Genomic DNA, 27349 nt, shown 5'->3' with positions numbered 1-27349 from the left:
GTGTTTTATGTGACACATAGCGCTATGAGTGTCTGTCATACTCCAGTCAAAAGAAAAGTCACCTAAGTTTGTAATGCCTTCTTTATGTTAAAAAACATAGCCTGCCTGGTGTGGTGCACGCCTTTAGACCCAGCACCTGGGAGGCAGAGACCTGCCAGTCTCAGTTCGAAGCCCTCCAAGGCTGCATCGTAAGATGGTCTCGAGAGACAGCCAAGAGCAGTGGTTCCGCCCCCTGCGCTGCAGCCTTTAGTACAGTTCTTCATGGTGTGCTACCCCAGCCAGAGAACGTCTCCCTTGCACCCCACAGCTGTCGGATCATAATGTAAATGTTTTTGGAGAGAGAGGTTTGACAAGGGCTGTGACCCATAGGTAGAGAGCCTCTGGCCCAGAACAAATAGGATACCTTTGATTGGTTTATACCAGAAACACAAGTTCATCTTTCCAGAAGCCTTTCTGGTCCTTTTTGTAGTGAGCTGGGGTAACAGCAGTGTGTGGGTGAGGCTCTGCCAGCCTGCTTCTCCCTGTTGACTGACCTCTGCACTGCTTCACTTGTGCCGACATGGCTTCTTCCCAATACAGGTTCGCAATTCTGACCCAAACGATCCGAATGGAGAAATGGTTGTTCAGCTGCTAGACGACTTTAAGATATCAGGTGTTAATGGAACACGTATCCTTTAAGAACTGAATTCTTCTTTTTCTCCTTTGCAACTTTATTATTTTTTTAAACTATGCGTATGGTTGTGTTGCCTGCATGTGTGTGCAGAGACCAGAAGAGGGCGTCAGGTAACCTGGAACTGGAGTTACAGACAGCTGGGAGATGTCGTGTGGGTGCTTGGCTGGTGGCTCGGGCTTATTACTATCTCTTACATTTAAATTGACCCATTTCTATTCATCTATGTATTGCCACGTGGCCGTGGCTTTACGGTCCTCTAGCATTTTGCTCCTTGGGCTGCAGGCTCGTCTCTCTTGACCTTCCTCATCTGAGTGAGTCCTCAGTTTGATTGTCCCGCCTAACCTTATCCTGCCTTGCCATAGGCCAAACAAACAGCTTTATTCTCAACCAACAGAACCATACATATTCACAGTGTACAGAAGGATCATCCCACAGCACATACATACATTTAGGGAAAACAACACACACATAGAGTAAGATAAACACTTAAGAAAGAATTTAAATGGAGTGATCACATCCTATCATAAGAAGGAACTCAACAAGTCTACATTAAGATTTGGAAGAAGCTCTAGAATTTTCTTTATGGGTAGCCACATTTGATGTGCAGTGATCCGCAGTCCGCTGTGCTCACAGTGGAAGTAAGGTCCCGAGATGAAAACCTGAAACTGCTTGCTCAGCACCCACTAGTGAAGGCGTAATTCTCTGTATCAGTGGGCCCTCCAAGCCTGGGGTGTCCCATCCCTCTTTTTTTTTTTTTGACAAGGTTTCTCTGTGTAGCTTTGTGCCTTTCCTGGATCTCGCTCTGTAGCCCAGGCTGGCCTCGAACTCACAGAGATCCACCTGGCTCTGCCTCCCGAGTGCTGGGATTAAAGGCGTTCGCCGCCACCGCCCGGTCCCCACCCCTCTTTTAATGCATATGAGTACTTTACCTGCTTGTATGCCTACATCGTGCGGTGCCCATGGAGACCAGAAGGTGTTGGATGCCATGGAACTCTACCTTGTGGGAGCTAGGAATCAGTCCGCGTCCTGGAAAAACAGCCAGTGCTCTTACTTATTGAGCCACCTTTCCAGCTTCCTCAGGCCTATTTCTTAATGCTAAGCCGTCTCATAGCAGCATGCATGCTCGCGTATACCTGTCCATCTAAAAGTAGTAGGTGGTGTTACTGCCATTGTTCTGCCCAAAGAGTTCAGCTGGGTAACTTTAGACTTTCTTCATTGTGTGTGCAGACATGTCAATGTTGTGACATCGTGTGGAGGTCAGAAGATAACTCAGGAGTGAGTCCTTTCTCAGAGGGGACTAGGACTTGCGCTCCTGTCATCAGGCTAGGTGGCAGGTGTCTCTCTAGCCCTGAGCCAGCAAGCCATTTGGAAGGCCCAGATGATTTTTTCCAGAGGCGCGGGGGAGTCCAGACAGGGTTTCTCTGTGTAACAGCTCTGGCTGTTCTAGAACTCACTTTGTAGACCAGGCTGGCCTCGAACTCACAGAGTAGTGCCTCCTGGGATTAAAGGTTTGTACTACCACCACCCGGCTCCAAAGTAATATTTTTAGTGCACAATTCAAACTCCCTTGATACAGTTAAAACTTTCCACCTTTTAGGGATTTCTTCCCCTGCTATTACCAATGCTTACCACCAAAAAAACCCTCTAACAATTGGTAAAAATACAGCTTCAAATCTTCTAAGTTTAACCTGATTAGAAAACGTAGTTTGGCCAAGCATGATTGGGCACACCTTTAATTCCAGCACTTGGGAGGCAGAGGCAGGTGAATCTACAGAGGCAGCCTGGTCTACAGAGTAACTTTCAGGGCAACTCTGTCTTAAAAAAAGGGGGGGGGGGGTTAGTTTGTAAAACTATTTCTAACATTTAGACATCTGCTTCAGTTATAACAAAATCAAAGGGAATATTCAAGGTTTATGTCTCGCTATGTAGTCCTAACCGGCCTGAAATTGGGTTTTAGACCCCCAGAGACCAGCCTGTGGAAGGATGGACCACTACTGCCTGCTTTCCCTTTTCGCTTGGTCACACTCCCTTTTATTTTGCTTGTCACTTTGCAAATGATTCCAGTAACAATAAAAGTGCCGACAATTGACCATCTGCTGGCCAGCACCCTGTCACCTGCTGTGGCACAGAGAAGCTGGGGCATAGCATCTCCTCACCTCATGAATTACTTACATAATCCCATCCGAAAGCCTGACATGGCCCTCCTCGGGTCCTTGAATGTGAGCCCGTGGCATAGACTCCTGCAGTGCCGTCCGTCAGCATGGTGTGGTTGAATGGTACAGACACAAAGGCCCGGCCCCACCGTCACTCCCCCCCCCAATCCCCCCACCCTGAGCTGGAGGAGAAGGAAACCACACCTCCCAGTGGAAGCCGGACTCCTGAGTAAATTACTTAAATTTCACATAGAACTCAGCCACGACCAGTGACCTAAACAACCACTCCTCACGTGTCGACACCTTAGTGACTGTCATCCAGACACAACCCCTCCTTTGTTAATTGGCCAGCACCAACCAGTGTTTGTGTGTGATGAAATTTCAGCTCCTTGTTGGGGGTGTATTTGGTGTTGCAAACATTCCATGCCTTACTAGCAATACCTCTCGAATCAGGTGACTGCTTCTATCTGTCGCCATTTGCCAAGGTGTCAGTGTCTTAGTGTTCGGTTGCTCTGAAGAGACACATGTCCAAGGCAGCCCTTATAAAGGAAAGCATTTACTGATTGAGGACTTGTTTGCAGTTCCAGAGACTTAGTCCATTACCATGGTGGGGAGCCTGGTGGCACACAGGCAGGCATGCTGCTGGAGAAGTAGCCGAGAACTTCACATCCTGATACTCGGGCAGCCGTCAGAGACACACTCTGGGCCTGGTGGGCTTTTGAAACCTCAGAGCCTCCCTAGTGATTCACCTCCTCAATGAGGCTACACCACTGAATCCTTCCTGGACAGCGCAGGAATGTTGTGTTTCTGCTATCACTGCTCACATGTATCTATTCCTTGGCTTTGGATTTTTCTAGGAAACGTTTTCTCTGCCCTTCCTTGAGCTCTGCATTTGTAAAGTATTGTGTAAACTTAGAACATTCCTCAGAACGGTGCTTCTTTTCCACACACCCCAATTCAAGGCAGTCTGGACCACATAGTAGTGTGGTCCTGTTAGCAACAGCAAGATGCTTCTTGTTGCTCCTGTTCCACAGCTACCCTGTGAGGAGCCCTGGATCTATCTGGCCATCTCCTTGGGAACCTAGGCTTCCTTTTAGCATTGAGATGCCTGTGGCTTGGCCCTCCAGTCTGTAAAGAAGCTGGAGGTGGGCAGCAGGAGCATGGCTGCCAGGCCTCTGCACTGCCGCAGGACTTCGGTGGCATGCGGACATGAGGAGCGAGCAGTACAGTGGTATTGGGGTAAACGTGAAGTCAGAGTCCTGGCAATGTTGGGGGGGGTGGGGGGCCAGTGCTGGGGCACTTGTCTCACAAAAACATTAGGTATGTTCCATACCGCTACAGACAGAAAAACATGTTGGTATTTCTCACTTTGTAGTTATGTTTTGTACGTTGTCCCTGTTGCTAAAGAAGAATGTGCTCTTTACTTGGAGCCTGTGAGGGTGGGAGTGTTACCCAGGTCATTCTAGAAGAATCCCGAGGCTGACCCTGTGCCTGGTGTTTTGGCTTTTTCACACAGACCTGTCTTTGCTCTCAGCCCTGAGCCTGTCTGTTAACTAATGTAGGCACTCTCAGTCCCAGGCCAGCCTTCCTCAGTTTCCTGTTGCCTGTTGTCACATCGTTACTGACAGCTTTGGGTTTGCAAGGTAGTTCTGGGACTGGGTGTTTTCACTATGGTGGGGCCATGTCTTGCCTGCTCTTTCTTCCTTAATGAGCTCCTAGATATCTGCATGGTGTTTGAAGTTTTGGGCCATCATCTGCTCAAGTGGATCATCAAGTCCAACTATCAGGGCCTTCCGCTGCCTTGTGTCAAAAAAATTATCCAACAAGTATGTATGTTGGCCATTGCTGTGTGGGATACCTTTCTTCCCCTCTCCTCTCTCTGGGATATCTCTGAGAAGTGTACTCACTGTTAGACCTTGCTGCCCCAGAATTCACAGAGGCCTGCATCTGTCTCCTGGGTGCTGGGATTAAAGCATACATACACCACCATACCTGGCTTATGGTATCTTTTTATATACAAATGTCAGGTGTTTCCTGTTCCTAACAAAATTCTTACTTTGGAAACAAGGACTAAGGCTGGGGAAATGACTCACTTGGACAGTGTCTGCCACATGAGTGCAAACATGCCAGTGTGGATTCCTGATAACAGACATAAAAACTGGGCATTGTCCGTTTGTAGTTGCTGGTTTTAAGGTGTAGGGGTGTTTTGCCTACAGTCTGTGTATCGCCTGTGTGCTGGTGTAGGCAGAGGCAGAAAAGGGCATTGCATTCCCTGAGACTGGAGTTAGAGGTGGCTGTAGTCGGCCATGTGGGTGCTGGGAGTTAAACCTGGACCCCTGGAAGAGCTGCTGAGCCATCCTCCCCCCCCCCCACCTCCAGGAAAACTTGGGTTTTTTTGTTTATGAGGCTTTTGTTTTGTTCCCATTCAGGTGCTACAGGGTCTGGATTATTTACACACCAAGTGCCGGATCATCCACACTGACATCAAACCGGAAAACATCCTGTTGTCAGTGAATGACCAGTACATCCGGAGGCTGGCTGCCGAAGCAACAGAATGGCAGCGGTCTGGAGCCCCACCTCCTTCTGGGTCTGCAGGTGCGTGGGGGCGTGGCTCGATCAGAACCGCCCGAGGAATAGTGGAACCCTGCTTGCTTAGGGAGACCTCAGTGTTTCCTCCACATGGGAGAAAGTGAGGGGTGTTTTTAGATTCAAAAAGTATGCTGTATAGGAAAAGAGCTGACTTACATTAGTAACGTTTTATTTGATGGGCTTTACATTTTTACTGAATTTCTTTACTTTGTAGGGCAGCTTTTGTGCATATGATCACTAGGACAGCTTACAGGAGTCAGTTCTCTGCACCATGTGGGTCCTGGGGTCAGACCCAGGTTGCCAGGCTCAGCAGCAAGTGTCTTCACCTGCCAAGCCATGGTTCTGACCCTCATCTTGGTTTTTTAGGAGGAATCGTGTTACACAATAGCCCAGGCTGTATTTGAACTCCCGATCCTTCCTCAGGCTCCTCCATGCCTAGACTGTGGCAGTGTGTGTGACACTGGTTGCTCCTTGGCTGGCTGTTCTTACGTGTTTGCCTCTTGGTGTTCACGTGTACCCAGTCACCACACTGCCAGGAAGAGCTGCTGACTTGTCCTCACTGCTGAGGAGACCTTGACTCGGGCGCTTGGTTTCATTTCCCTTAGACAGGAATTGTGGGTTTTAAATTTCTTTTTCTTTTTGTTTTTTTCGAGACAGGGTTTCTCTGTGTAGCTTTGCGCCTTTCCTGGAGCTCACTTGGTAGCCCAGGCTGGCCTCGAACTCACAGAGATCCGCCTGGCTCTGCCTCCCGAGTGCTGGGATTAAAGGCGTGCGCCACCACACCCCGCCTGTGGGTTTTAAATTTCCTGGGGGAGCACTTGGTAGCGCCCTGCCGAGATGCGCTTGGGGTGACCCCTGGACTGGTTGTGTCCTTCCATAGGAGGTGCAGGTTTTCATCTCAGTGTCTGAACTCTATTTGAAGATGTTCTTGACACTCAGGCTGAAACACCAGTTGTCAAGGAAGAGCAGAGGATGGAGGTGATGAGCAGGGCTCAGTTCTTTAAGGTGAAAGCAGGATGAGTTTTAGACTGTGCCTTTAGACTGCTGAGAGGAAGGGGAAGCATCCCTCCTAGGCTGCACTGCTAGTAACTGAGCCAGCAAGATGACCCAGCAGGTAAAGGCATTGGCCACGCAAGCCTGGTGACTGGTGTTTGTTTCCTGGACCCGGAGAAGGGGGAAATTTGAGAACTGACGCCCTAGAGTTGTCCTTGGACCCACACACATGCACTGTGCACAAAGTGCCCCCCATGTGTGCTCACACAGAGGCTGTCCCCCCCATGTGTGCTGACACAGGGGCGGTTCCTTTTTTCTCTTTTTAAGTAAAAGTGACAAGTGCAGAAGGGAAGCGTGAAGCGTGGGGTCGTGGTGCTTGTGCTGGGCACCAGGTGCTGGTCTGCGTAGCATCAGTGGTGGATTAAATAGGAACTTGGCTCTGAGTAGATGGGTGCTGTGGAGAGAGCATTTTACAGTCTTTAAAAATGTTGCTGACCTGGGCAGTGCCTTTAATTTCAACAGACAGAGGCAAGTGAATTTATAAGTTTTAGACCAGCTTTGTGTACATGGTGAAGTCCAGGTCAACGAGGTCTACATAGTGAGGCCCTGTCTTTAAGACACTTCTTTAAGCCAGGCAGTCTTGGTGCACACCTTTAATCCCAGCAGCACTTGGGAGGAAAAGGCAGACAGATCTCTGAATTCGAGGCCAGCCTGGGCTACAGAGTGAGTTCCAGGCCAGCCAAAGCTATTTGTTACACAGAGTAACCCTGGATCGAAAAACCAACCAAAACAAACAAACAAATAAAAAAAAAAAAGGCTGCTTTAAGAAATGGCTTAAACAAACTTTGGCCACTTTCCATATATTGTTTGTTTTCCTTAAAAAATAATGGCATTTCCTGAAGCATCGCTGAGAGAAAGCAGGCTGTGTGAGGGACAAGCCTCTGTCTGGAGTGTCTCCTCCAGTCTGCGTTGGTGCCTGCCTGTGCCAGGACTCTTACCTGCCTTTTCTCTTTTCTTTTCAGTCAGTACTGCTCCGCAACCTAAGCCAGTAAGTATAAGCATACAGCACTTCTGTGGTTAACTTCTGGGTGCTGGGCACGGGCGTGATATGGACGGTCAGAGCTTATTTAGAGTGGAAACGAAAGAAAAGGACCATTTCCTTCGCCATTTTCCATGATTGCCTTCAGTAAATCTCATCCTGCGGCAGCGGCAGCGGCAACCAGCTGTACTGGTGAGGCTTCTGGGAATAGAGTGTCCGAGTAACCCAGCCCCCAGACTGCACAGAAGACAGAGACTTGTTAGTGTCGTTTTGTTCAGTTTCATAATGGTTCTGCAGATTTACACTAATGGAATGCTAGGGAAAGAGTGGAATTTCATTAGGAAATAATTAAAGTTAACAGTTGTCTCCGACCAGGGGTAATGGATTAGCCACCTGAAGGCTTTATCTGTTTGTAATCTCCGCCCAGGCTGACAAAATGTCAAAGAATAAGAAGAAGAAATTGAAGAAGAAGCAGAAGCGCCAGGCAGAATTACTAGAGAAGCGAATGCAGGAGATTGAGGAAATGGAGAAAGAGTCGGGCCCTGGGCAAAAAAGACCTGACCAGCAAGAAGAATCAGAGAGTCCTGTTGAGAGACCCTTGACAGAGAACCCACCTAATAAAATGACCCACGAGAAACTTGGTATAAATGGAGCGTTGTAATGATGACTTGATGGCGTACTTGAGCATCGGTTATCTGCTATGTCATGTGTGGGTTCATGTGTGCAGCTCATCTCTGGGGGTGTCCTGTAAGAATTCGGATCTCATAATGCTAGGCAGGCAACAGTAAAGTGTAACTTGCTGCTCTCTCCTCCGAGGTGGAGACAGACTTTGTAGCCGTGGGTAAGGATGAGATCTTTGTCCTTTCATCAGGAGGTGTCAGGCTGTTAGTCTTGTTTTTGTGCCACTCAGTAGCATTCTAGACAGTGTTTTAATCTTGTGAGAATTGTCCTGTTGTGCGATAGCACATATACATTCATCCTTTTTTTTTTGTTCCTTAGAAGAGTCAAGTCCCATTGGCCAGGATCAGACACTCACGGAACGTGGTGTAGAGGGTGGTGAAACAGAAATTAATTGCAATGGAGTAATTGGAGTCGTTAATTACACTGAAAACAGTAATAATGAAACATTGAGGCTTAAAGAGGATCTCCATAATGCTAATGACTGTGATGTCCACACTTTGAAGCAGGAACCTAGTTTCCTAAACTCCCCAAATGGAGACAGCAGTGCTTCTCAAGAGACAGACTCTTGCACGCCTGTGACCTCTGAGGTGTCAGAGAGCATGGTGTGCCAGTCCTCCTCCGTAGAGCAGTCGCTCAGTGAGCAGGACATCAGCCAGCTCCAAGAGAGCATCCGGGCCCAGCTACCTTGTGGGGATGAACAGGAGCAAGAGCATAATGGACCACTGGACAACAAAGGTACCACACCACACCACACCGTGCCTCCCAGCCCCGCCCCGGCCTCCGCAGCATGCTCTTGAGTGCCTAGACATGCTACATTTTTACGGCAGGTGTCTGGTCTGGGTTTTCTGCTGTTTGTACAGTGGTAGGAGTGGACACACTGTGTACTCTGGGCAAAAACTACCCCTGAGCAGCATCTCCAGGTAGCAGTTGTCCACGTTACTTCCAGTGTGTCCAGGTGTGGCTGACTTGCCATAGGTACAGAGTCTGAGAAAGCTCCCTGGGGGGTGGGGGTGTCTAAGCCTTGACTTGGAGACCTTTGTTTCCCTTAGGGCATCTTGTGTTCATTAAACTTTTATTGATAATGGTTGTTGTCTGTAGGAAAATTCACTGCTGGAAATTTTCTTATTAATCCCCTTGAGCCAAAAAATGCAGAAAAACTCAAAGTGAAAATTGCGGATCTTGGGAATGCCTGCTGGGTGGTAAGTTACACTTATTTCATTACTGTATTTTGAAATGACTGGGTGAAGGTCAGTCTGACATCTGCAATTTTGTACTGTATTTTACTGATTATTTCAGTTTCTCTTAATTTTATTTTGGAGAAGTTCAATATATTTACGAATGTATGGGAAGGAGGATATAATGTCAGGCCCACCTCAGTCGGCTGTTACTCAGCTTCCGTCAGGCCGGCTTGTGTGATCTCTCACCCTTACTCACTTGGACACCCTTGGTGCCCAGGCTTCTTCTCCTCCCCACCCACAGCTCCATTCTCAAAGAGAGCATTTGCTTTCAAAGTTGTAACCTTTTACATTCATTGAACATTTGGTATGGAATTCAGTGGGCTGTGTCCTGTCGTGACTGCCCCAGTCACTTATCTCTGAGCTGGGGGAGTGGGCGACGTAAGTGCAGTGTCCAGGCCCCTATGTGTCTCCTTTTACATGAACTTCACCCTGTCCATTCAGCAAACATTCTGCATGTGCCCCAGCTTGATCTCACTTCTCAGTCACATAAAATAAGCCCCAAACAAAAAACCTAATAACTTGAAAAACCAAGACAACATTCCCCTCCTCCATGACTGATCTCACAGAAGTGACTTCCAGTGACCATGAATTAGATGAAATCCCACACCCTTAAAAGAGTGGTTCTTGGTATGTTCAGACAAGGAACCACACCAACTTCTAGTGAATTCCAAGACAACACAAACACCTGAATGAAATAAGTCAATACGGATGGTTCAGCATATAAGGTTGACAGCCTGCAAATAATGCCTGGAAACCACGTGGTCGGGGGAGACCTGACTCCTAAGGTGTTCTCTGCCTTGCGCACCCATTGCCACCCAGAAGCGATTTGTGTTCTAAGTAATACCGGATGGAAAGGGGGATTCAACAGGAAAGCAAGAAGACAAGAATACTGAAGAAACAGAATGAAATACTGGGTGGTGGTGGTGCACACCTTTAATCCCAGTGCTTGGAGGGCAAAGCAGGCGGATCTCTGAGTTCAAGACCAGTCTGGTCTAGAGAGGACAGCCAGGGCTACACAGAAACCCTGCCTAGAGAAACAAAGGAAAAAAGAAAAAACAACAAACAAAACACTGGCAGCGAGGAGCACAGTGAGGTAGGAAAGCTCTTTGGAAGGCCGCCTCCCTGCAGGCTGACCGGAGACAGGACCAGAGTGGACCTGGGAACCTGGGAGAAGAAGACTTCCGCCCCAGAGGCCGAGAGAGCATTGTCAGTGGCTGAGCAGGAAACATCCCCATCACAGTGCAGACAGGAAGCCTGGGGCCAGGACCAGAAGAGGTCTTGCCACACTGCATTGTAATAAAATCCACAGAGAAAGTATACCGAGTGCATCAGAATTGGAATAGCAGGACACTGATAACGGAGATAAATAAAGCAGGTATGGCAGAATGATAGCAGATTTCCAGAAGAAACTTCTAAAGCCAGGAGTGCTGGTAATGACATATTTCACTTCTGAAAGGCCGCTGACTGCCGCCCAGCAAAATGATAAAGTAGCAGTCCCACAAGTGTGACCTGACTTGGGGACAGCTGCTCAGGACACCGCACATACAGAGAGCATCACAAGAGCTCAGAAATAAGTGACTGGGACACTCACGACACGACACAACCAGCTGAATTTCGTATGTTAAATGAATTTAAAAGATAGAACTTGCTTAACTATGTATAAAGGATAGCACCTAGCAAACAAACCACCAATAAAAATATATAATTACACATATTTTGAAGGTAAGCAACATAACACTGTCATCAAAAGCATTTGAAACAACATAAAAAAAGCACACAGCTTTTGACAAAGTACCTTTTAATAAATACTCTGAATAGTAATAGTCTCAATGGCCCAGGAAAAGACACAGATGAGGTCATAGAGAGATAGCTCAACAGTGAAGAGCAGTTATTGCTTACAGAGGACCTGTGTTCGATTCCCAGCACCCACATCAGACAGATCACAGCTACATGTAGCTCCATCTCCAGAGGATCCAACATCCTATCCATGGACACATACACATATACTCGGAGGTACATACGTGCACATACAGTGTGTGTGTGCGCATGTATGTCCATGTAGTATGTGCATCCAGTGCCTGAGGAGGCCAGAAAAGGGCATCAAATACCCTGCAACTGTAGTTACAGATGGTTGGGCTTTGAGTTGCCATGTGGGTGCTGGGAACCAAATGCAGGTTGTCTACAAGAGTAGCAAGTGCTTTTAACCACTGGATATCTTTCCTGTCCCTAAAAAGATAATTTTTAAAATCTGAGTCTTTTCCTGAGGCAGGGTCTTACTGTGTAGCCTTAGCTAGCCAGGAAGTCATGATGGATACCAGCCAGGATTTGAATTCATAGAAATCCACCTGCCTCTGCCTCCTGAGAGCTGGGATTAAAAGCATGCGCCACCATGGCAGGCTAACATGAATTTTTAAAGTAAAAGACAAATGGCCAGATTGGATCAGACAACAGGGATTTTGGTCCTCAAGATTGCTCAGCATTAAAGACAGATGTGACCTTAGGTTGAAAGATGGGAAAAGGTGTCCAGGCAAATGGCACCTGCAAGAGAGTTCCAGTTTTGCCATCTGACAAAATAGACTTTGAATCTGGTGAGAAGCCAGGAGGGTCCTCACAGTCCATCAGTCCATCAGCCCAGAAGTAGTAGGTAATCAGTATGTCACTCACCAGTGGGCAGGTCAGCCTGGCAAAAATCAAATAACCCACTTCAGAGACACCTACAGATGGTCCAGCCAAAGGCTGCAGAATGTAGTGTGTATTCTTGTCCACAGCCTGTGGAACTAACTAGTCTCTAAGATAGATAGACTAGGACACAAAGCAAGTCTTAACAGTCTAGATAACTTGGAATAATTTGATGTATCACAATGAAATAAAACTAGAAATCAACAGCAGGAGGAACTACAGGGATTGGAGAGAGAACTTGACACTGTAGTGTGCATGGTTCTCACGTTGTGTGATGTTTCATCCGGGAACGGAACCAAGACGGACAGGCATCTTATCCACCGAGCCTCTCACCAGCCCTGGCCTTTTCGTTTTTTTAAATCTGCCTGTTCTTTCATGAGTGTCCATGAAGGCCCTGCCCCCCACCCCCGTTGGTCCAGTAGCTGTGTTTGTCTTCAGCAGACATGGAGACCTGCTCTGCTGGTGTGCCTCCCCCTGGGGTCCTTGCTCTCTGCTCACTTAGTCTGGTGCCCTGCCTCCTGACTTCCTGTTTTAATACATTTTGAATTTTGTTTCCTATACAGGGCTCACCTCAAGTCTTTGTTTTCATATTATCCCTCTCCTCTTTTTTTTTTTTTTTTTTTTTTAATCTTTATTGTATGGGAACTTGTATGTGTGCACCTGTGTGCCACGACATATAGGGAGTTAAGAGAACAATTTGCAGGAGACAGTTTCTCTCTCTCTCTCTCTCTCTCTGCCAGGTGGGTCTGAGAGATACAGCTTAGAGCGCCATGCTTGCTGGCAGGCTCCCTTACTTGCGGAACTCTCTTGCTGACCCTTCTTGTGTGTACTTCTGTATATTTCTGTATATTTGTTTGCTTGCTTGCTGGGTTTGGGTTTCTTTGTTTTGCTTTTTGAAACAGGATCTCATTGTAGCCCTGGCTGTCCTGGAACCCACCATGTAGACCAGGCTAGCTTTGAACAGAGATCTGCCTGCCTCTCTGCCTCCCAACTGCTGGGATTAAAGATGTGTGCCACCACACTGGTTCTGATTTTTTATTTCTTGATAATAATTTTATTCCTAAATCTGTATGTCTAAACTAAATTAAGATTCACCATTAGCTAGGAGATGGTGGCACACACCTTTAATTTCGGAACTTGGAGGCAAAGGCAGGCAGATCTGAGTTCGAGATTAGCCTGGACTACATAGTGAGCTCCAGGACAACCAGGGCTACACAGAGAAACTCTGTCTCTAAATAAATAAATAATAATAATAAAAACAATTTAAGGCTCATCAGTTTTAAAAAGTTGTTTGGAGTAGCAGTAAGGCAGAATTGTTTTAGGGCTAAAAGCATGGAAATGGTACTTGTGAAGTAAGCTAAGGGGAAGTTTTTTAAAGAACTTAGTCTCCATTATTAAGCAACTCTTGAGTTGTTCCTATTAAATGAGTTCTCCGCTCATTGAATTTCTCAGCACAAGCATTTCACTGAAGATATCCAGACAAGGCAATATCGATCTTTGGAAGTTCTAATAGGATCTGGCTACAACACGCCGGCTGACATCTGGAGCACTGCATGCATGGTAAGCCTACCTGCCCACATCTGGGGGGCACTGAATGCATGGTAAGCCTGCCTGCCCACTTCTGGGGCACTGCATGCATGGTAAGCCTACTTGCCCTATTTGCAAAGTAACACACAGCTGTTCACCAGGGACTTGACAGAAACCCTCCTGAGTATGTGTCTGAATTGTTCTGGGACATTAGTTCTTGCATATTGGTAAATGACTGGTGTTTTCAGACTAGGGACACCCCTGGAAAGGCTTGGGTTCTCTGCTGTTCAGCAGCTCCACGGACATCTTTGTCACTCAGGGTGTGAAGCCCAATCACCTAGAGATGTGTTCTCTTGACTGGAGCTGTCCATTACCACAGTCTGTCTGGTCAGCTCCAAGCCAGCAGACACCATTGTTCTGTGGACATGTATTTTGGGCTCACAAAGGCGCTGACCACCCAGAATAGACAAGTTCAAGACATTGTTCCTGTATTAGGGCTTTGGCTTTGCACAGTAGTCTCAGGGCCTGGCTTTTCCAAGTCAACTTCTGACCAAAGTCCCCACAACCCCTCAGCGCTAACTTGGCCTTTTGTTACCAAGGGTACAAGATCAAGGCCAGACTTAGAAAAGAGTTTGGGAGGCCACTCTCTTGTTGGACTGTCACCACACTAGGGAAGGTCCTTGTATGTCAAGTGTGCGCATCTTAATTGTGATTTCATTAGTCCCACAGGATCAAAGTGTGACAAAGTAAGACTTACAAAGGAGAGGATTTGCTATGTCTTGTGAGGCAGGAGGATTGCCAAGAATCCAGGACCATCCTGGGCTACACACATACATACATTTTTTTGTTAAACATTGGAATTAAGAAAATCTCAGTGTTCTGTAATCTGAGGTGTGGATTCCATTTCTAGACGATTTCAAATTCCAACACAGGAGGGAGCTGCTCTTCCATGATTTGTACGTGGACTCCCTAATACCCACTTGTGCCTTTGCTGTCCACAGAGAGAAACTCAGGGCCTGGAGGAGGACAGTGTCATATAAGGGGTTCCTATCTCTGGGGTACAGAATGCCATGGTAAAATCTGAGGCATTAGCATGTCTGTCATTTCATACAGTTTCTTGGAGGCTACAACACTGAGAACTTCGGGCCACAATGTTGCTGGAGGGCTTCTCTCCAGGTTCCCCAAGCCCCGCAGTCCCACAATCCACTTATAAAATAATCACTCAGACGCTTATATCACTTATAAACTGTATGGCCGTGGCAGGCTTCTTGCTAACTGCTCTTTTATCTTAAATTAACCCATTTCTATAAATCTATACCTTGCCACATGGCTGGTGGCTTACCAGAGTCTCTACATGCTGCTTGTCCTGGCGGTGGCTGCAGTCTCTCTCCCCCAGCCTTCCGCTTCCCAGAATTCTCCTCTCTCCTTGTCCCACCTACCTCCTGCCTGGTCATTGGCCATCAGTGTTTTATTTATATAGAACAATATCCACAGCACCACAAGCTGGCTCAGTTGGTGAAGTTTGAACCTATGTTCAAAGCTGACAGCCCAAGTTCAAACCCAGAGACGTGCATGGTTGGAAAGAACCAACCCCTGAGAGTTGTCAACACAGTCAACACACAGAATTCATAAGGAAAATCCAGCTTGGATCCTGTGTTTTCTGTGGATGATTTGGTTGGTTTTTCAGGGCAGAGTTTCTCTGTGTTACAGCGCTGGCTGTCCTGGGTCTCACTCTGTATCTAATAGAGAGATCTGCTTGCCTTTGCCTCTTGAGTGCTGGAGGTTAAAGTGTGTGTCATGACCGCCCAGCTGAAGCATTGTCTTGAGGAACGTTCGGAACCTCTTGTGTTGTTGAAATGCAAACTGCATTGTTATCCGCCGCTCACCCCTGCCCGGTCATCTCCACTCTGGTTTGTGTTCTGTGGTCTCCTTTTCCATTTTCTTGTTTGTTTCAGCTTTGGTTTCTTGGGTTGCTTTTACTCGGGGATATCCCAACATCAGTGCTAACTGATGATTGTTTTTTCTTCCCTCCATTTTATTACTACATATCTGTCCTTCAGAATTAATTGTGGACATTTTCAAATGGTCATCTTGTATTAGAGTCAAACAGCAGTAGGCCTTGCAAAGACGTCATTCCTGTGGTGCCTTCATGTGCTGTCTCTCTTTCCTAGGCCTTTGAACTGGCCACCGGCGACTATTTGTTTGAGCCTCATTCGGGGGAGGATTACACTCGAGATGAAGGTGAGTCTCTCCCGGCTGGCTCGTGGGGCAGTTCTGCTTTCCACTGGTAACTGGTGACACCAGAGGTCTTTGTCAGGTGCGAGGAGTGTGTAAGACCCTGGAAGAGGAGAGATGGAGCTGATGTAAAGCTGAGTGGGACAGTGATGGCATCCCAGCACTAAGGAAACACGCAGGAAGACCACAGCGTCATGGGCAGCCTAGGCTACCCCTTGAGACCCTTTCTGAAAATGTTTAGAAATGAGCGTGACCTCCTGTATCAGGGTCAGACACAGAAGACACCAGGCTCAGTTGCTGAAGTGCTTGACTGTCTGCAGGAGCTTCAGGGCCATCCTCATCCTTAGAGTGGGTTCCGGGCCAGCCTGGGCTATAGGAGATCACCTTTTGGTGTTTTTTTGTTTTGTTTTGTTTTTTTTGTTTGTTTTTTCCCCCGAGACTGGGTTTCTCTGTGTAGCTTTGATGCCTGTCCTGGAACTCACTCTGTAGACCAGGCTGGCCTCCAACTCACAGAGATCCACCTGCCTCTGACTCCCACTGCTGGGATTAAAGGCATGAGCTACTGCTGCCTGGCTATCCTTTTTTTTTAAAAGAAAGAAATACTAAAGAGCTCTGACAGTCCACAGTTGGTTAGAACTTACTTGCCAGCTTTCGGTGGGGGGTTGGTTGGTTTCAGCATCTACTTGTCTTCCTTTAAAGATCAATGACTTTTCCCACAGTTTAAATTTGACCCATCCATTTATGCCTCCATGTTGATTTGGAGGTCAGTCGTTTTAATCTAATCTGCAACACTGTAACACTTGGAGGCAGAGACTATCCTCTTTAACATTTAGCATTTCCCTTTTCTAGAAAGTATATTGATTTCCTTTTATTTTGTACAGAATTCAATTTTTTTGTTTTGTTTTTAAGATTTATTTATTTATTATGTATACAGTGTTCTGCCTGCATGCCAGAAGAGGGCACCAGATCTCATTACAGATGGTTGTGAACCACCATGTGGTTGCTGGGAATTGAACTCAGGACCTCTGGAAGAGCAGCCAATGCTCTTAACCTCTGAGCCATCTCTCCAGCCCCAGAATTCCATTTTTAATTAAAATATAGTGGGTTTAAATGTTGTGGCCCTGTAGGAAAGGCCCACACTGTCAGATGCTCCGTCCAAGGGCATGGGAAAGACAGCAGGGCGCATCGGGTTTTGCCAGCCTGACAGCCAGGTTCCTGGGTGAATAAAAGGGACGAGGATGAGGGAGACGGTTGGCCTCTTGTGTCTGCCTGGTTCACAGCAGTGGGTTTGCAGTCAGCACTGTGGGAAGAGTGGGCCTTCCACTGCCGTGCTTTGCTCTTGGCCTTGTGATCTGTGCAACCTGGTTAGGATGCCCTCTGTTGGGTGGTGGCTCCCTTTGGATATTAACAGACAGTCAGTGCATCTTGCTAAGATTCCTAAGTACTGTAGAAAATGGCAGGTAATATGCTGAGCAGTTGAATAGTCACGAGCCTGTGTGTTTCGCTCAGTACAGGTAGGGTGTGTTTCCCATGTACATGTCGCAGCACTCACCTTTTGGTAGATAGAAGGTTCCGTGATGATTCACTGTCCACAATGGTTGTCCTGCTTGTTGCTCACTTTCGTTCTCTTAGAACAGCAATTCTCAACCTGTGGGTTTCCACCCCTTTGGGGGTCAGAAGATCCTTTCACAGGGGCCACATCAGATTTTCTGCATACCAGATATTTACATTATGATTCATAACAGTAGCAAAACTAGTCATGAAGTAGCAATGAAAACTTTATGCTGGGCGGTCATGGTGAACACCATTAATCCCAGCAGTCGGATCTCTGAGTTCAAGGCCAGCCTGGTCTATAGAGTGAGTTGGATGGCCAGGGCCACACAGAAAAACCCTGTCTCAACAAGCAAACAAAAATAAGTGAATGAATAAATAAATAAAGATAATGGTAATGATAATAATTTTACGGCTGGGCTCACCACCACGTGAGCTGTATTAACGGTGGCTGTGTTGGGGAGGTTGAGAACTGCTGTCTTAGAGCTGCAGGTTTGTGGGGCTCTGATTCCCTGTTGTATCTCTTTATGCACTTTGTCTTGATAAGTGTGCTGCAGAATACATGGAGTGGGACCTTCCCTAGCAAATACATGAGAGGTCTCGATGTGCCCCCCTCCGGTCAGCACCCCGCTACTGTGCTGCTGTTGGGCTCTCAGAGCTGTGGCTAGTGTGTGCCATTATTTAGCTAATGCTGACGTGCTGTTCCCTCTGCTTGAAGAACCCCCGGACTGAGGTTTATGGCCTAAAGTAAAGCTGTAGATCAGCCTCAACTGAGCAAGCTTGTAGTTAGGCAAGCAGGACTCCAGGGTCATTTGTGATCCTCTCAGTCTCCCCTGGACACCTGGGTTTTATTCGTTGTCACTTGAGCCCGCTGACCCTTGGAAGTGCTATTCGTGGAAAGCCATGTTTACCGCTTCACCTTGATTCTCTGGGTCTTGCTTCTATCTCAGGCCACCTGGCGCGTGCTGTTGCTGATAGGCAAGATTCCAAGGCCCTTTGGCCACAGTTGGAAATGGTCAGGGGACTTCTCAGTCTCAGGTGGACAAGCTTGAGGAAGCAGAGCCTCTCGTCCCAAGATTGACTCTGGTCCGCACTCCGGGCTGCCTGGAGCGGTGTGAGGTGCTTGTTGTGGAACTGGACCCTGCGTTAGATAGAGTCCGTTTCTTCTGCTTTCGGACAGGAAGCAAGTGTGCAGTGCCCTAAGGGGTGTGTGTGTGTGTGCTGTGTGAGAACCACGTGTGTCATCCCTGTTCTCTTCTTTCCCTTGAATACCTGCACACGCAGACCACATCGCCTTGATCATAGAACTGCTGGGAAAGGTGCCTCGCAAGCTCATTGTGGCAGGAAAATATTCCAAGGAATTTTTCACCAAAAAAGGTAAAACAAATGTGTTTGTTCCCAGTCATTAAAGGGTAACAGTGTCTAAGGTTAGGCCCTTGTTCCCCAGATCTGCAGAAAGGTGAGTAGGGTACCCTGGATACCCAGTGTGGCTTAGCAAGTGCTGAATGGTATGGGCAGGCGCTCAGCACAGCCGCACTCACTGTTGGGCTGGGTTTGGTTTGGGGTGGTGTCTTCCCTGTCTTCCAGGTGATTAGAGGTGCATGCCCCCACCCACCCCTACGTAAAAACAGAGGGATGGTCCAGTGCTTCAGAGCATGCACTTCTAGTAACTAAAGCCTCTGTGGGCAAGGACCCTGTCCTCTCTCCCTCTGCATCCCAGTGAATGTCTGAGCACATTGTCCATAGAGACGGACAACACTGCAGGCCTGTTTATGCCGTTAGGAGCTTGGGATGTTGTGCACTGGATCTCTAGTCCCAGTCCTTAGGAGACCGAGGCAGGCAGGAGTTCCTCAGGTCCAGCCTAGGCTTCACCGCAAGGACCCATCTCAAAAAAGCAGAACAAGGAGTAAGGGGATGGATACTGTGGTAATTGGAAGAGGAGCTTGGTGATGTCTTCGGCACTCTCTAGACAGTATCTAGTCGAGCTGTGTAGCCTAGGGCAGCTCTCACCTCCTCAGACTCAGGCACTCTTCCTGCTCAGTCTCCTCAGTACTGGGGTTATAGGCACGAGCTTTGAGTCTGGGTTTCTTCAGACATCAAAGATGAAACTGGCCAGGTAGCGGTGGCGCATATGCGAGGCTAGCCTGGTCTACAGAGCAAGCTCCAGGACAGGCACCAAAGCTACACAGGGAGACCCTGTCTGGAAAAACAAACAAACAGAAGATGAAGCTGAGGTAGAAAGTGACCCTCGAAGGGTCTGGATGTCTGGTCTGTTGTCTCTGTGCCCGTGTACCTTTTCCTTAGCTGGTAACAGTGCTGAGGAACCTGGGCGGGAGGGTCCTTAGAAAGAGGAAACCTTCTGAGCTGGAAAACAGGATATTGCTCTTAAGGGTCCTTCCTGTGTGCAAAGTCAATCATGGCATGCATGGCCTTCGAAATAAAAAGATCGCCATTCTCATCACGTGGAAAGGGTTTTTAGCATTTATCTGGGGAAGGTCTTAAATATAGATGTGATAAGATCAAAAAGGAAGATTATTGAATCTACTTTTAAAGGCAACTACTAGTTTTAAATGTTTTACATTGGATTGGATTTTTGTTATTTTTGTTTTTTGTTTTTTGTTTTTTTTTTTTTTTCCAGAGCTGAGGACCGAATCCAGGGCCTTGGGCTTGCTAGGCAAGCACTCTACCACTGAGCTAAATCCCCAACCGGGTTTTTGTATATTGTATACAATATTGTATTGGACTCACCAAAATAGAATAAATAATGAAATTTTTGTCTGAATTTGTCAAATGTTAATGGACTGGACATTGTTAATATAATTCTTGACTGTATATATTATATATACTTATTATATATAGTTTATTTATATATATAAATATAACTATTTTAGACTAAAAAAAGGGGGTGTATGATATTTTGTGTTCTAACAAAACTTACCTGGTGATCAGAGGACAGAGCCAGCCACTAGATTAGGCATAGAGGCCAGACAGTGGTGGCGCACACCCTTAATCCTATCAGTTGGGAGGCAGAGATCCGTTTAGATCTCTGAGTGCAGGGCCACCCTGGAAACAGAGCCAGGCAGTGGTGGCCTTTAGTCCTAGGAAGTGGTGACAGGAAGCCGGAAGGTACATAAGGCCCAAGGACCAGGAACTAGAAGCTTTTAGCAGCAGTTCAACTGAGACCCTCTGGGGTGAGGACTCAGAAGCTCTCAGTCAGAGGAAACAGGAACACTCACTATCTTAAAAGAGAGGCCCTCAGTCTGAGGATTCGTGGAAACAGGATCAGCTGAGGAGTTGTCAGGGTGAGGTTGGCTGTGGATTATGCTGTTCCTCTGCTCTCTCAGTGTTCACCCCAGTGTCTGATCTGGGTTCTCTGTTAATAAGACGGTTAGCAGATTGTGTTGTACTTCCTAAGTTCCTCACTCAAGGCGGGGCCTCAGGCTGAAACCTAGGATTTCAAGGTTAGTCTGGGCAACATAGCAAGACAGGTACCTCCAGAAAACGTCTGAAAACTGCGTACAGCTCGGTGGTAGTGGTCCTGCCGGGCTCCCAAGACTTGGTGTGATCTGAGCACCGTTTGTTGAAGGGCAAAGGTCAGTGCCTAGGAGCAATTTGACTGGGCATTCCAAGTGGTGCCACTGAGGCCACACCTCTAGATCTGTTGGTCATGCTGTTAGCTTCTTGTTTGTAAACCGTTGCCTCCTTTAGAAGCAGCACGTGCTAGGTCGACTGTTGGACTGTAGAAGAGACTACCAGTTGCTCATAGCATGCTTGAGCGCGCCAGGAGACTGGACAGTGAGCCTTGCGCTGTCTCCCCACAGGTGACCTGAAACACATCACCAAGCTGAAGCCTTGGGGCCTTCTGGAGGTTTTGGTGGAGAAGTATGAGTGGCCTCAGGAGGAGGCTGCCGGCTTCACAGATTTCCTGCTGCCCATGTTGGAGCTGGTCCCTGAGAAGAGAGCCACTGCTGCTGAGTGTCTGCGGCACCCTTGGCTGAACTCCTAAGGCCTCCTGCACTGCAGCAGAGCTCACCAGGCTTACCCTCCGGCCCGCCCTCCAGACTTTCCCTTTTCCCTCTTCAGGGTGAAGCTCTTTCTTCAAGGGTTTCTAAATTTTTTTTTTTTTAAATCCAACATGTTCATTTGGGTTTGCTTCCTTGACCCTGTGGAAATCCCCACAGCCACTGGGCATCCTAGGTGAATTTGGCCTTAGTTGGGCTCTGCCAAAGACTCCAAGTAGGAACAGCCTCGCCCTCTGCCCTGCCCTCTCTAAGAAGAGCTGTGAAGATCCGTGAGCCCATCCTTTTTAGCCCTGGCTCTAAGAGTCAGGTTTTCTAATGCACACCCCGCTGCCAGCACTAGGGTGAGGAGGGAGGGTGTGGATTCTGTGGATAGCAGAGACATTAAACATGCTCTATCCAGGCTGTGGCATCTTCCTGGATTCTTCTGTGTTTTCTATGGTCACATTTTTTTTTCCTGCGACTTTTAAGCTACATTTTTCGATGAGCAACAAATTTGGGTACCAGTTTATCACTGTTGAAGCACTGTCAGATTTCTCTCGTCCTCTCATAACTAAGTTCTTGGAATTTTGATTCTGATTTTTACTGTAAACAAAACAACCAGTGAATCTTTCCGAAGAGTCTCAGGTGTTGTGCATATAGTCCTTTCTGTGTGTCTTCTGTTGCCCCAAGCAGTCGCTTGGGCCACACTCCCTGCTTTGAACGCCCTGCTGGCACTTGGCTTGCTCAGCCTGAGTTTACTGTTTTGTAACTAGAACATGGGGGTGATCCAGACGGGAGATGTGGGTTTCAGAGCTGTACAGTCTGGGGAGTGTTCCCACATTCCAAGTCCTTCCCAAACAGCTCTTGGCTTCCATTCACAGCTTTTCCTGCCTTGCCCGATTCCTGCCCTTGATGCAGTTTCTCCATGTGGCTTTGCTGTTCTCATTTCTCAGAGGCTCGGGGTCTCTAATGAAACCCTGGGTGAGGAACCAAGGGGAGGGGGAGGCAGTTTTCTTTTCCCTGTTGGTTTTGATGTTAGCCGTCTTATGCTGCTATTTCCTTGTGTAATGTCAGTTTTGAGATGATTGAAATGTACTTGAGGCTTTTTCTTCTTAATGCAAAAAGGCTTTTGAATTTTGTTTTAGGCTCAGCCTCATAAACTTGATCACCCAAACATTACTTTTTCCCAGGGTGAAGTGAGCCTCAGAAGAGGGGCAGGACTGGGGTCCTGGAGAGGCTGCTTGCTAATCTACCGAGGACCAAGTGGGTCTTGATACAGCACTCTCCGGAAACAGCTCAGTTTCTAACTTGAAGAAGGCTACGGAAGTGCAAGCCAAGGCTCTCCTAGCAAGCTGCCTCCTTCCTGTGTGTGAGACTGGAGAGTCACGTCATGATTGGCTCACGAGTGAGCAGGCTCATGTAACTCATCAGCTTCACCTGAGGAGCTGGCCAGCCAGGCATTGGCTCTGGATTGGTTACTCCTGGCACCAGACCTGTTCCTGTAGAAAGAGTTGTAAGTCAGGCTATCTATGCACCTATCCAGAACAAGAGAGCAGATGACATCGCGTACGGCAGGGAACCCTCCATCAGTTCTAATCCACTCTGGGTTGTCAACTGTACTGACATCTAAAGCAATAGCAGACAGACCTACCTGAAACTGCTTCTCAGCAAATCACAGTTGCGGGATCACAGGCATCCTAGCGACATTAAGGTGGTATGACCAGGAAACAAGCCAACAGCAGGCCTATTTTAATCATTGATACCATGGGGAATTTTAATGGGGGGAGAACCTGGAACTTCACTTTGGAAATAAGTCCCACCAATAAGGGCTTTCCCCCATCACTAAGGAGCCAGAGGACCTGGGAGAGCTGGAGGAGGCGGCAGCAGGAGCTGTCTGTCCATCCACAGCCTCCTGAGCTTGGCTGAGCACAGTGGATGCTGTGGAGGCCAGGTCTCACTGGAGGGCTGCTGTTGGCTCTTGGTTAGGAATAAGCCCTGATATGTTTTATATTCTTTCTACTGCGTGCATTGTTTGTGTCCTTACAAATGCAGAACAATAAACAGAGTATTTAATAACCTGCTTGTCTCCAGAAGTTTCTTATCTTTGTTGCCCAAGCAGTTAACTAAATATACAATAAAAAAGTAAGACACTTGTGGGTTTGAATTAGCATGTACTTTGGAAAGTTGTAAGAAAGTTATTTCCTACATCCAGGAGCTGGGGAGATGGTTCAGTCAGTAATTGCCACATAAGCCCCACACAAAAAAAAGACCAGGTGTGAACATTGAAATCAAAACCATGACCTTTGAGGGGATGCTAACAGGATCCCTGGAGCTTGCGGGCCAGCCTGTTAGGCTCAGTCTGTGGAGCTCCAGGTTCAGTGAGACCCTGTCTGCCAAAAATTAAGCCACACAGGAAGGTACATAGTGCCAGTCTGGCCACCTCTCAGGTGTGTTGCACATGTGTGTGCATACACACGTTCTTGCCCACAGTAGCCTTTTCCTGTCTGTATGAAGGTTTTGTATGCCCTTTTGATCTTCTCAAATGACTAACATACACACTGCAACCTTTTCTGGTGAGCCACTTCGCGTAGGGTCCAATGTTCCTGCCTGATCCACTCCCTCCCTGTGCTAAGTTCCTAGAGACCTCACCTCAGCAGCCAGAAGAAGCACTTAGTAAGGCCTCTGGTAACAGCCGGAGAAGGGCTAGGCAGTTTCTTGGGACAGCCTGTTGAGCCCTTTGTTGGAGTATTACTGTTTGCTGTGCTGAAGTCGAACCCGGGGCCCTGGCACCTGCTAGGCCAGTACTCCACCTCTGAGCTTTATTCTTAGACATGCTGTGCTGCATTCTAAGCCTGTGCCTGGTTTCTCCCAGGAAAGCGTGTGTCCTACTTGATTACTTGTTGGGTACTGGTGAGATTGAAAACTTACAGGTTTCATTGGCCACTGACATGTTTTATTATTCCCTTAAATTTGGGTTTCTTTTTGGGGGATGGAGAATTTGGGACAGGATCTCAATATGTATCTAGCTGTCTCAGAACTCATGTAGACCAGCCTGGCCTCCCAAGAGCTAGGATTAAAGGTGGGTGCTACCGTTCCTAGACCTACTCAGGTTTCCTTTAGAGGGCTTTCCTGGTTTCTTTAAACTTCTTACTTGGGAGGCCGGAGAGACGGCTCAGTGGTTAAGAGCAGTGACTGCTCTTGCAGAGGACCCAGGCTCAATTCCCAGCCTCCACATGGCCGCTGACAACTGTAACTCCAGTTCCAGGGGGCTGACACCCTCACACAGACATACATGCAGGCAAAACACTAATACACATAAAAGTAATTTTTAAAAATTCTCACCTGCCAGTGTATATGCACATGCATATGTGGGGTAGGAAGACAACTTTTGGGAATTGGTTCTTGTACATGATCTCCTGTCCTGAGGCTGTCAAGGCAGGCATGTTCACCCCTGAGCCATCATGTCTACCCTGGAGTGCTTTCTTTTTTTAATGGCTTGGTTAGGACTTTAATTTGCCTTTTGCCTTATGTTTATGGCATTTGTAGTGTTGGTCATAGAAAGTCCTTTTTCAGGTACCCATGAATTACACAGGGTTGTTTTGTTGTGCTGTAGGTGGGCACAGCAATGCACACCTATCGTCCCAGTACTCAGGAGGCTGAAGCAGGAGGATTACTAGAGATTTGATGCTAGCCTAGGCTGCACAGTGAGGCTGCTGTGTTCCCACTAGAAAGTGACCTGTGTGATGCAACAAACCAATGCATTACCAGATGGCCAGCCGTGACTCCCGCCAAGCCTCTGGTAAGTGTGGAGCCTGGAAAGCCAACGTTTGGGGGCAAACGTCTTGCCATCTCAGAAAAGGCAGGTGTCCACAGAGACTCCCCTTGCTGATGCAGCCCTACCCGGCCTATCAGATTTATGTGGCATATTGAGTTTTTGTTTTGTGTTGTTAGGATTTTGTTTGTGTTGGGGAGTTTGTTGGTTTGGTTTGGCTTGGCTTGGTTTGGTTTTTTGAGACAGGGTTTCTCTGTGTATCCCTGGCTGTCCTGGAACTCGCTCTGTAGCCCAGGCGGGCCTCGAACTCACAGAGATCCTCCTACCTCTGCCTCCCAAGTGCTAGGAGTAAAGAATGTGTGCCACCACCACCACCACCACCCGACTTTGTGTTGTTTTCTTAACTTCTGATTCCTTGCAAGTGTTCAGCTTGATGAGGAAAATGCTGAAATTAGTGCCTGGACTCGTGTGAGCTCAGAAATAAGGCCTCTGACCCTGGAGAAGCTTGGGGACTGCACTCTGGAGAGCATTGATGAAATGATGAAGTCTGAGCCTGCTGAAGAGGGTGGTTGCTTTGCAGCCACTGAGCTTTTCCAAGGCTGGAGGTGGGTTTTTACATAGAGCATACAATCTCCTACAGAAACATTGAGATAATTAAACCCAGAGGGTTGGTTTTGTTTTAGGAGTTTGTTTATTGAGACAGGGTCTTGCTGGCTGCCCGGAAACTCATGTAGACCAGGCTGTTTCTGCCACCCACCCACGCCCACTTTGTAACAAGTTTTAAGATTCTAAGCAAGGAAGTTTGCTTTGGAATCAGTTCTGTGTGGACACACATGACCGTTCCTTGTAAAGAGCAGAGGGCTGCTATCGCACAGAGCCCCGTGGATTCTCATCCTCCCTTCTCCCTTTCCTGATTGGGTCTACTTTGCTATTTTCAGTGCAGTAAGCCTTGCTCCGAGTAGAGAACTTGGCTGTTCTCGGGAAGTGCAGCTGCTCTTCTGTGCTTCCGAGACAGATTTTTGTTGGGTAGAGAGGAGGGTGGCTGGCTTAGAAATGGACAAGGTAGGCCCTGCTCCCAGTGCTCAGCAAAAGTGAGCGTTCAGGAGTGGAGCCTGCCCTCTTCTACAAAACAAATGTGTGCTGCTCACCGAAGTGTCGCAATTGTTTACCTCAGTAGCGCAGCTGTTCACAACAGTAGCATAGCCCAGCTGCTCACTGCAGTAGCCCAGCTGCTCACTGCAGTAGCCCAGCCGCTCACTGCATAACCCATGCACTCACTGCAGTAGCCCAGCCGCTCACTGCATAACCCATGCACTCACTGCAGTAGCCCAGCCGCTCACTGCATAGCCCAGCTGCTCACTGCAGTAGCCCAGCCGCTCACTGCATAGCCCAGCTGCTCACTGCAGTAGCCCAGCTGCTCACTGCATAGCCCAGCTGCTCACTGCATAGCCCAGCTGCTCACTGCATAGCCCAGCTGCTCACTGCAGTAGCCCAGCTGCTCACTGCATAGCCCAGCTGCTCACTGCATAGCCCAGCTGCTCACTGCAGTAGCCCAGCTGCTCACTGCAGTAGCCCAGCTGCTCACTGCATAGCCCAGCTGCTCACTGCAGTAGCCCAGCTGCTCACTGCAGTAGCCCAGCTGCTCACTGCAGTAGCCCAGCTGCTCACTGCATAGCCCAGCTGCTCACTGCAGTAGCCCAGCTGCTCACTGCATAGCCCAGCTGCTCACTGCATAGCCCAGCTGCTCACTGCATAGCCCAGCTGCTCACAGCATAGCCCAGCTGCTCACTGCATAGCCCAGCTGCTCACAGCATAGCCCAGCTGCTCACTGCAGTAGCACAGATCCTAAAGCTGGAAGGGGTGGAGATCAACGTGGCTCTTAGGCCTAGACAACAAGCAGGTTTGCAGAGTGTTCCATATCTCAGAAACAAGACTGTTACAGGGTTCTGGAATGTAACCTGCGCTCCAGCAGAGTATTCTAGGTAACACCCATTTCAGCAGAAAATTGAGTAGCTGCAAAAAGTAACTTTTTAATTCTTTCTTTGTTTTTTGAGACAGAGTTTGGGCATCCTCGAACTCATTCTGTAGACCAGGCTGGCCTTGAACCTCTTCCTCCCTAGTGCGGGGATCAAAAGCATGTGCCACCAGGCCTGGGAAGAGGACTCTAAAGTGAGTTTGGATTGCCAGGACACAAAAGCCTGGGCATGGTGACAGGCAA

The 27349-nt window shown here is 47.9% G+C and overlaps 1 protein-coding gene across 1 annotated transcript in view; it reads left to right on the top strand.

The window, feature by feature from the left end:
- Srpk1 (SRSF protein kinase 1) overlaps positions 1-23437 on the top strand; it is a 43781-nt gene extending 20344 nt beyond the window's left edge. Inside the window, exons 6-16 of the mRNA XM_028888352.1 lie at positions 580-667; positions 4546-4652; positions 5256-5421; positions 7431-7456; positions 7875-8088; positions 8447-8863; positions 9227-9327; positions 13498-13605; positions 15744-15813; positions 18643-18735; positions 21180-23437. Of these exons, the coding sequence (XP_028744185.1) occupies positions 580-667; positions 4546-4652; positions 5256-5421; positions 7431-7456; positions 7875-8088; positions 8447-8863; positions 9227-9327; positions 13498-13605; positions 15744-15813; positions 18643-18735; positions 21180-21364 (1575 nt within the window). The 3' untranslated portion in view covers positions 21365-23437. The remainder of the gene's footprint in view (positions 1-579; positions 668-4545; positions 4653-5255; positions 5422-7430; positions 7457-7874; positions 8089-8446; positions 8864-9226; positions 9328-13497; positions 13606-15743; positions 15814-18642; positions 18736-21179) is intronic.
- The last annotated feature ends 3912 nt before the right edge of the window (positions 23438-27349 follow it).

Source organism: Peromyscus leucopus, chromosome 16_21 (genome assembly GCF_004664715.2).
Source record: "Peromyscus leucopus breed LL Stock chromosome 16_21, UCI_PerLeu_2.1, whole genome shotgun sequence".
Lineage (NCBI taxonomy): Eukaryota > Metazoa > Chordata > Mammalia > Rodentia > Cricetidae > Peromyscus > Peromyscus leucopus.
Note: the sequence above shows the minus strand (reverse complement) of the source record. Positions and strands in the feature narration are given on the sequence as shown.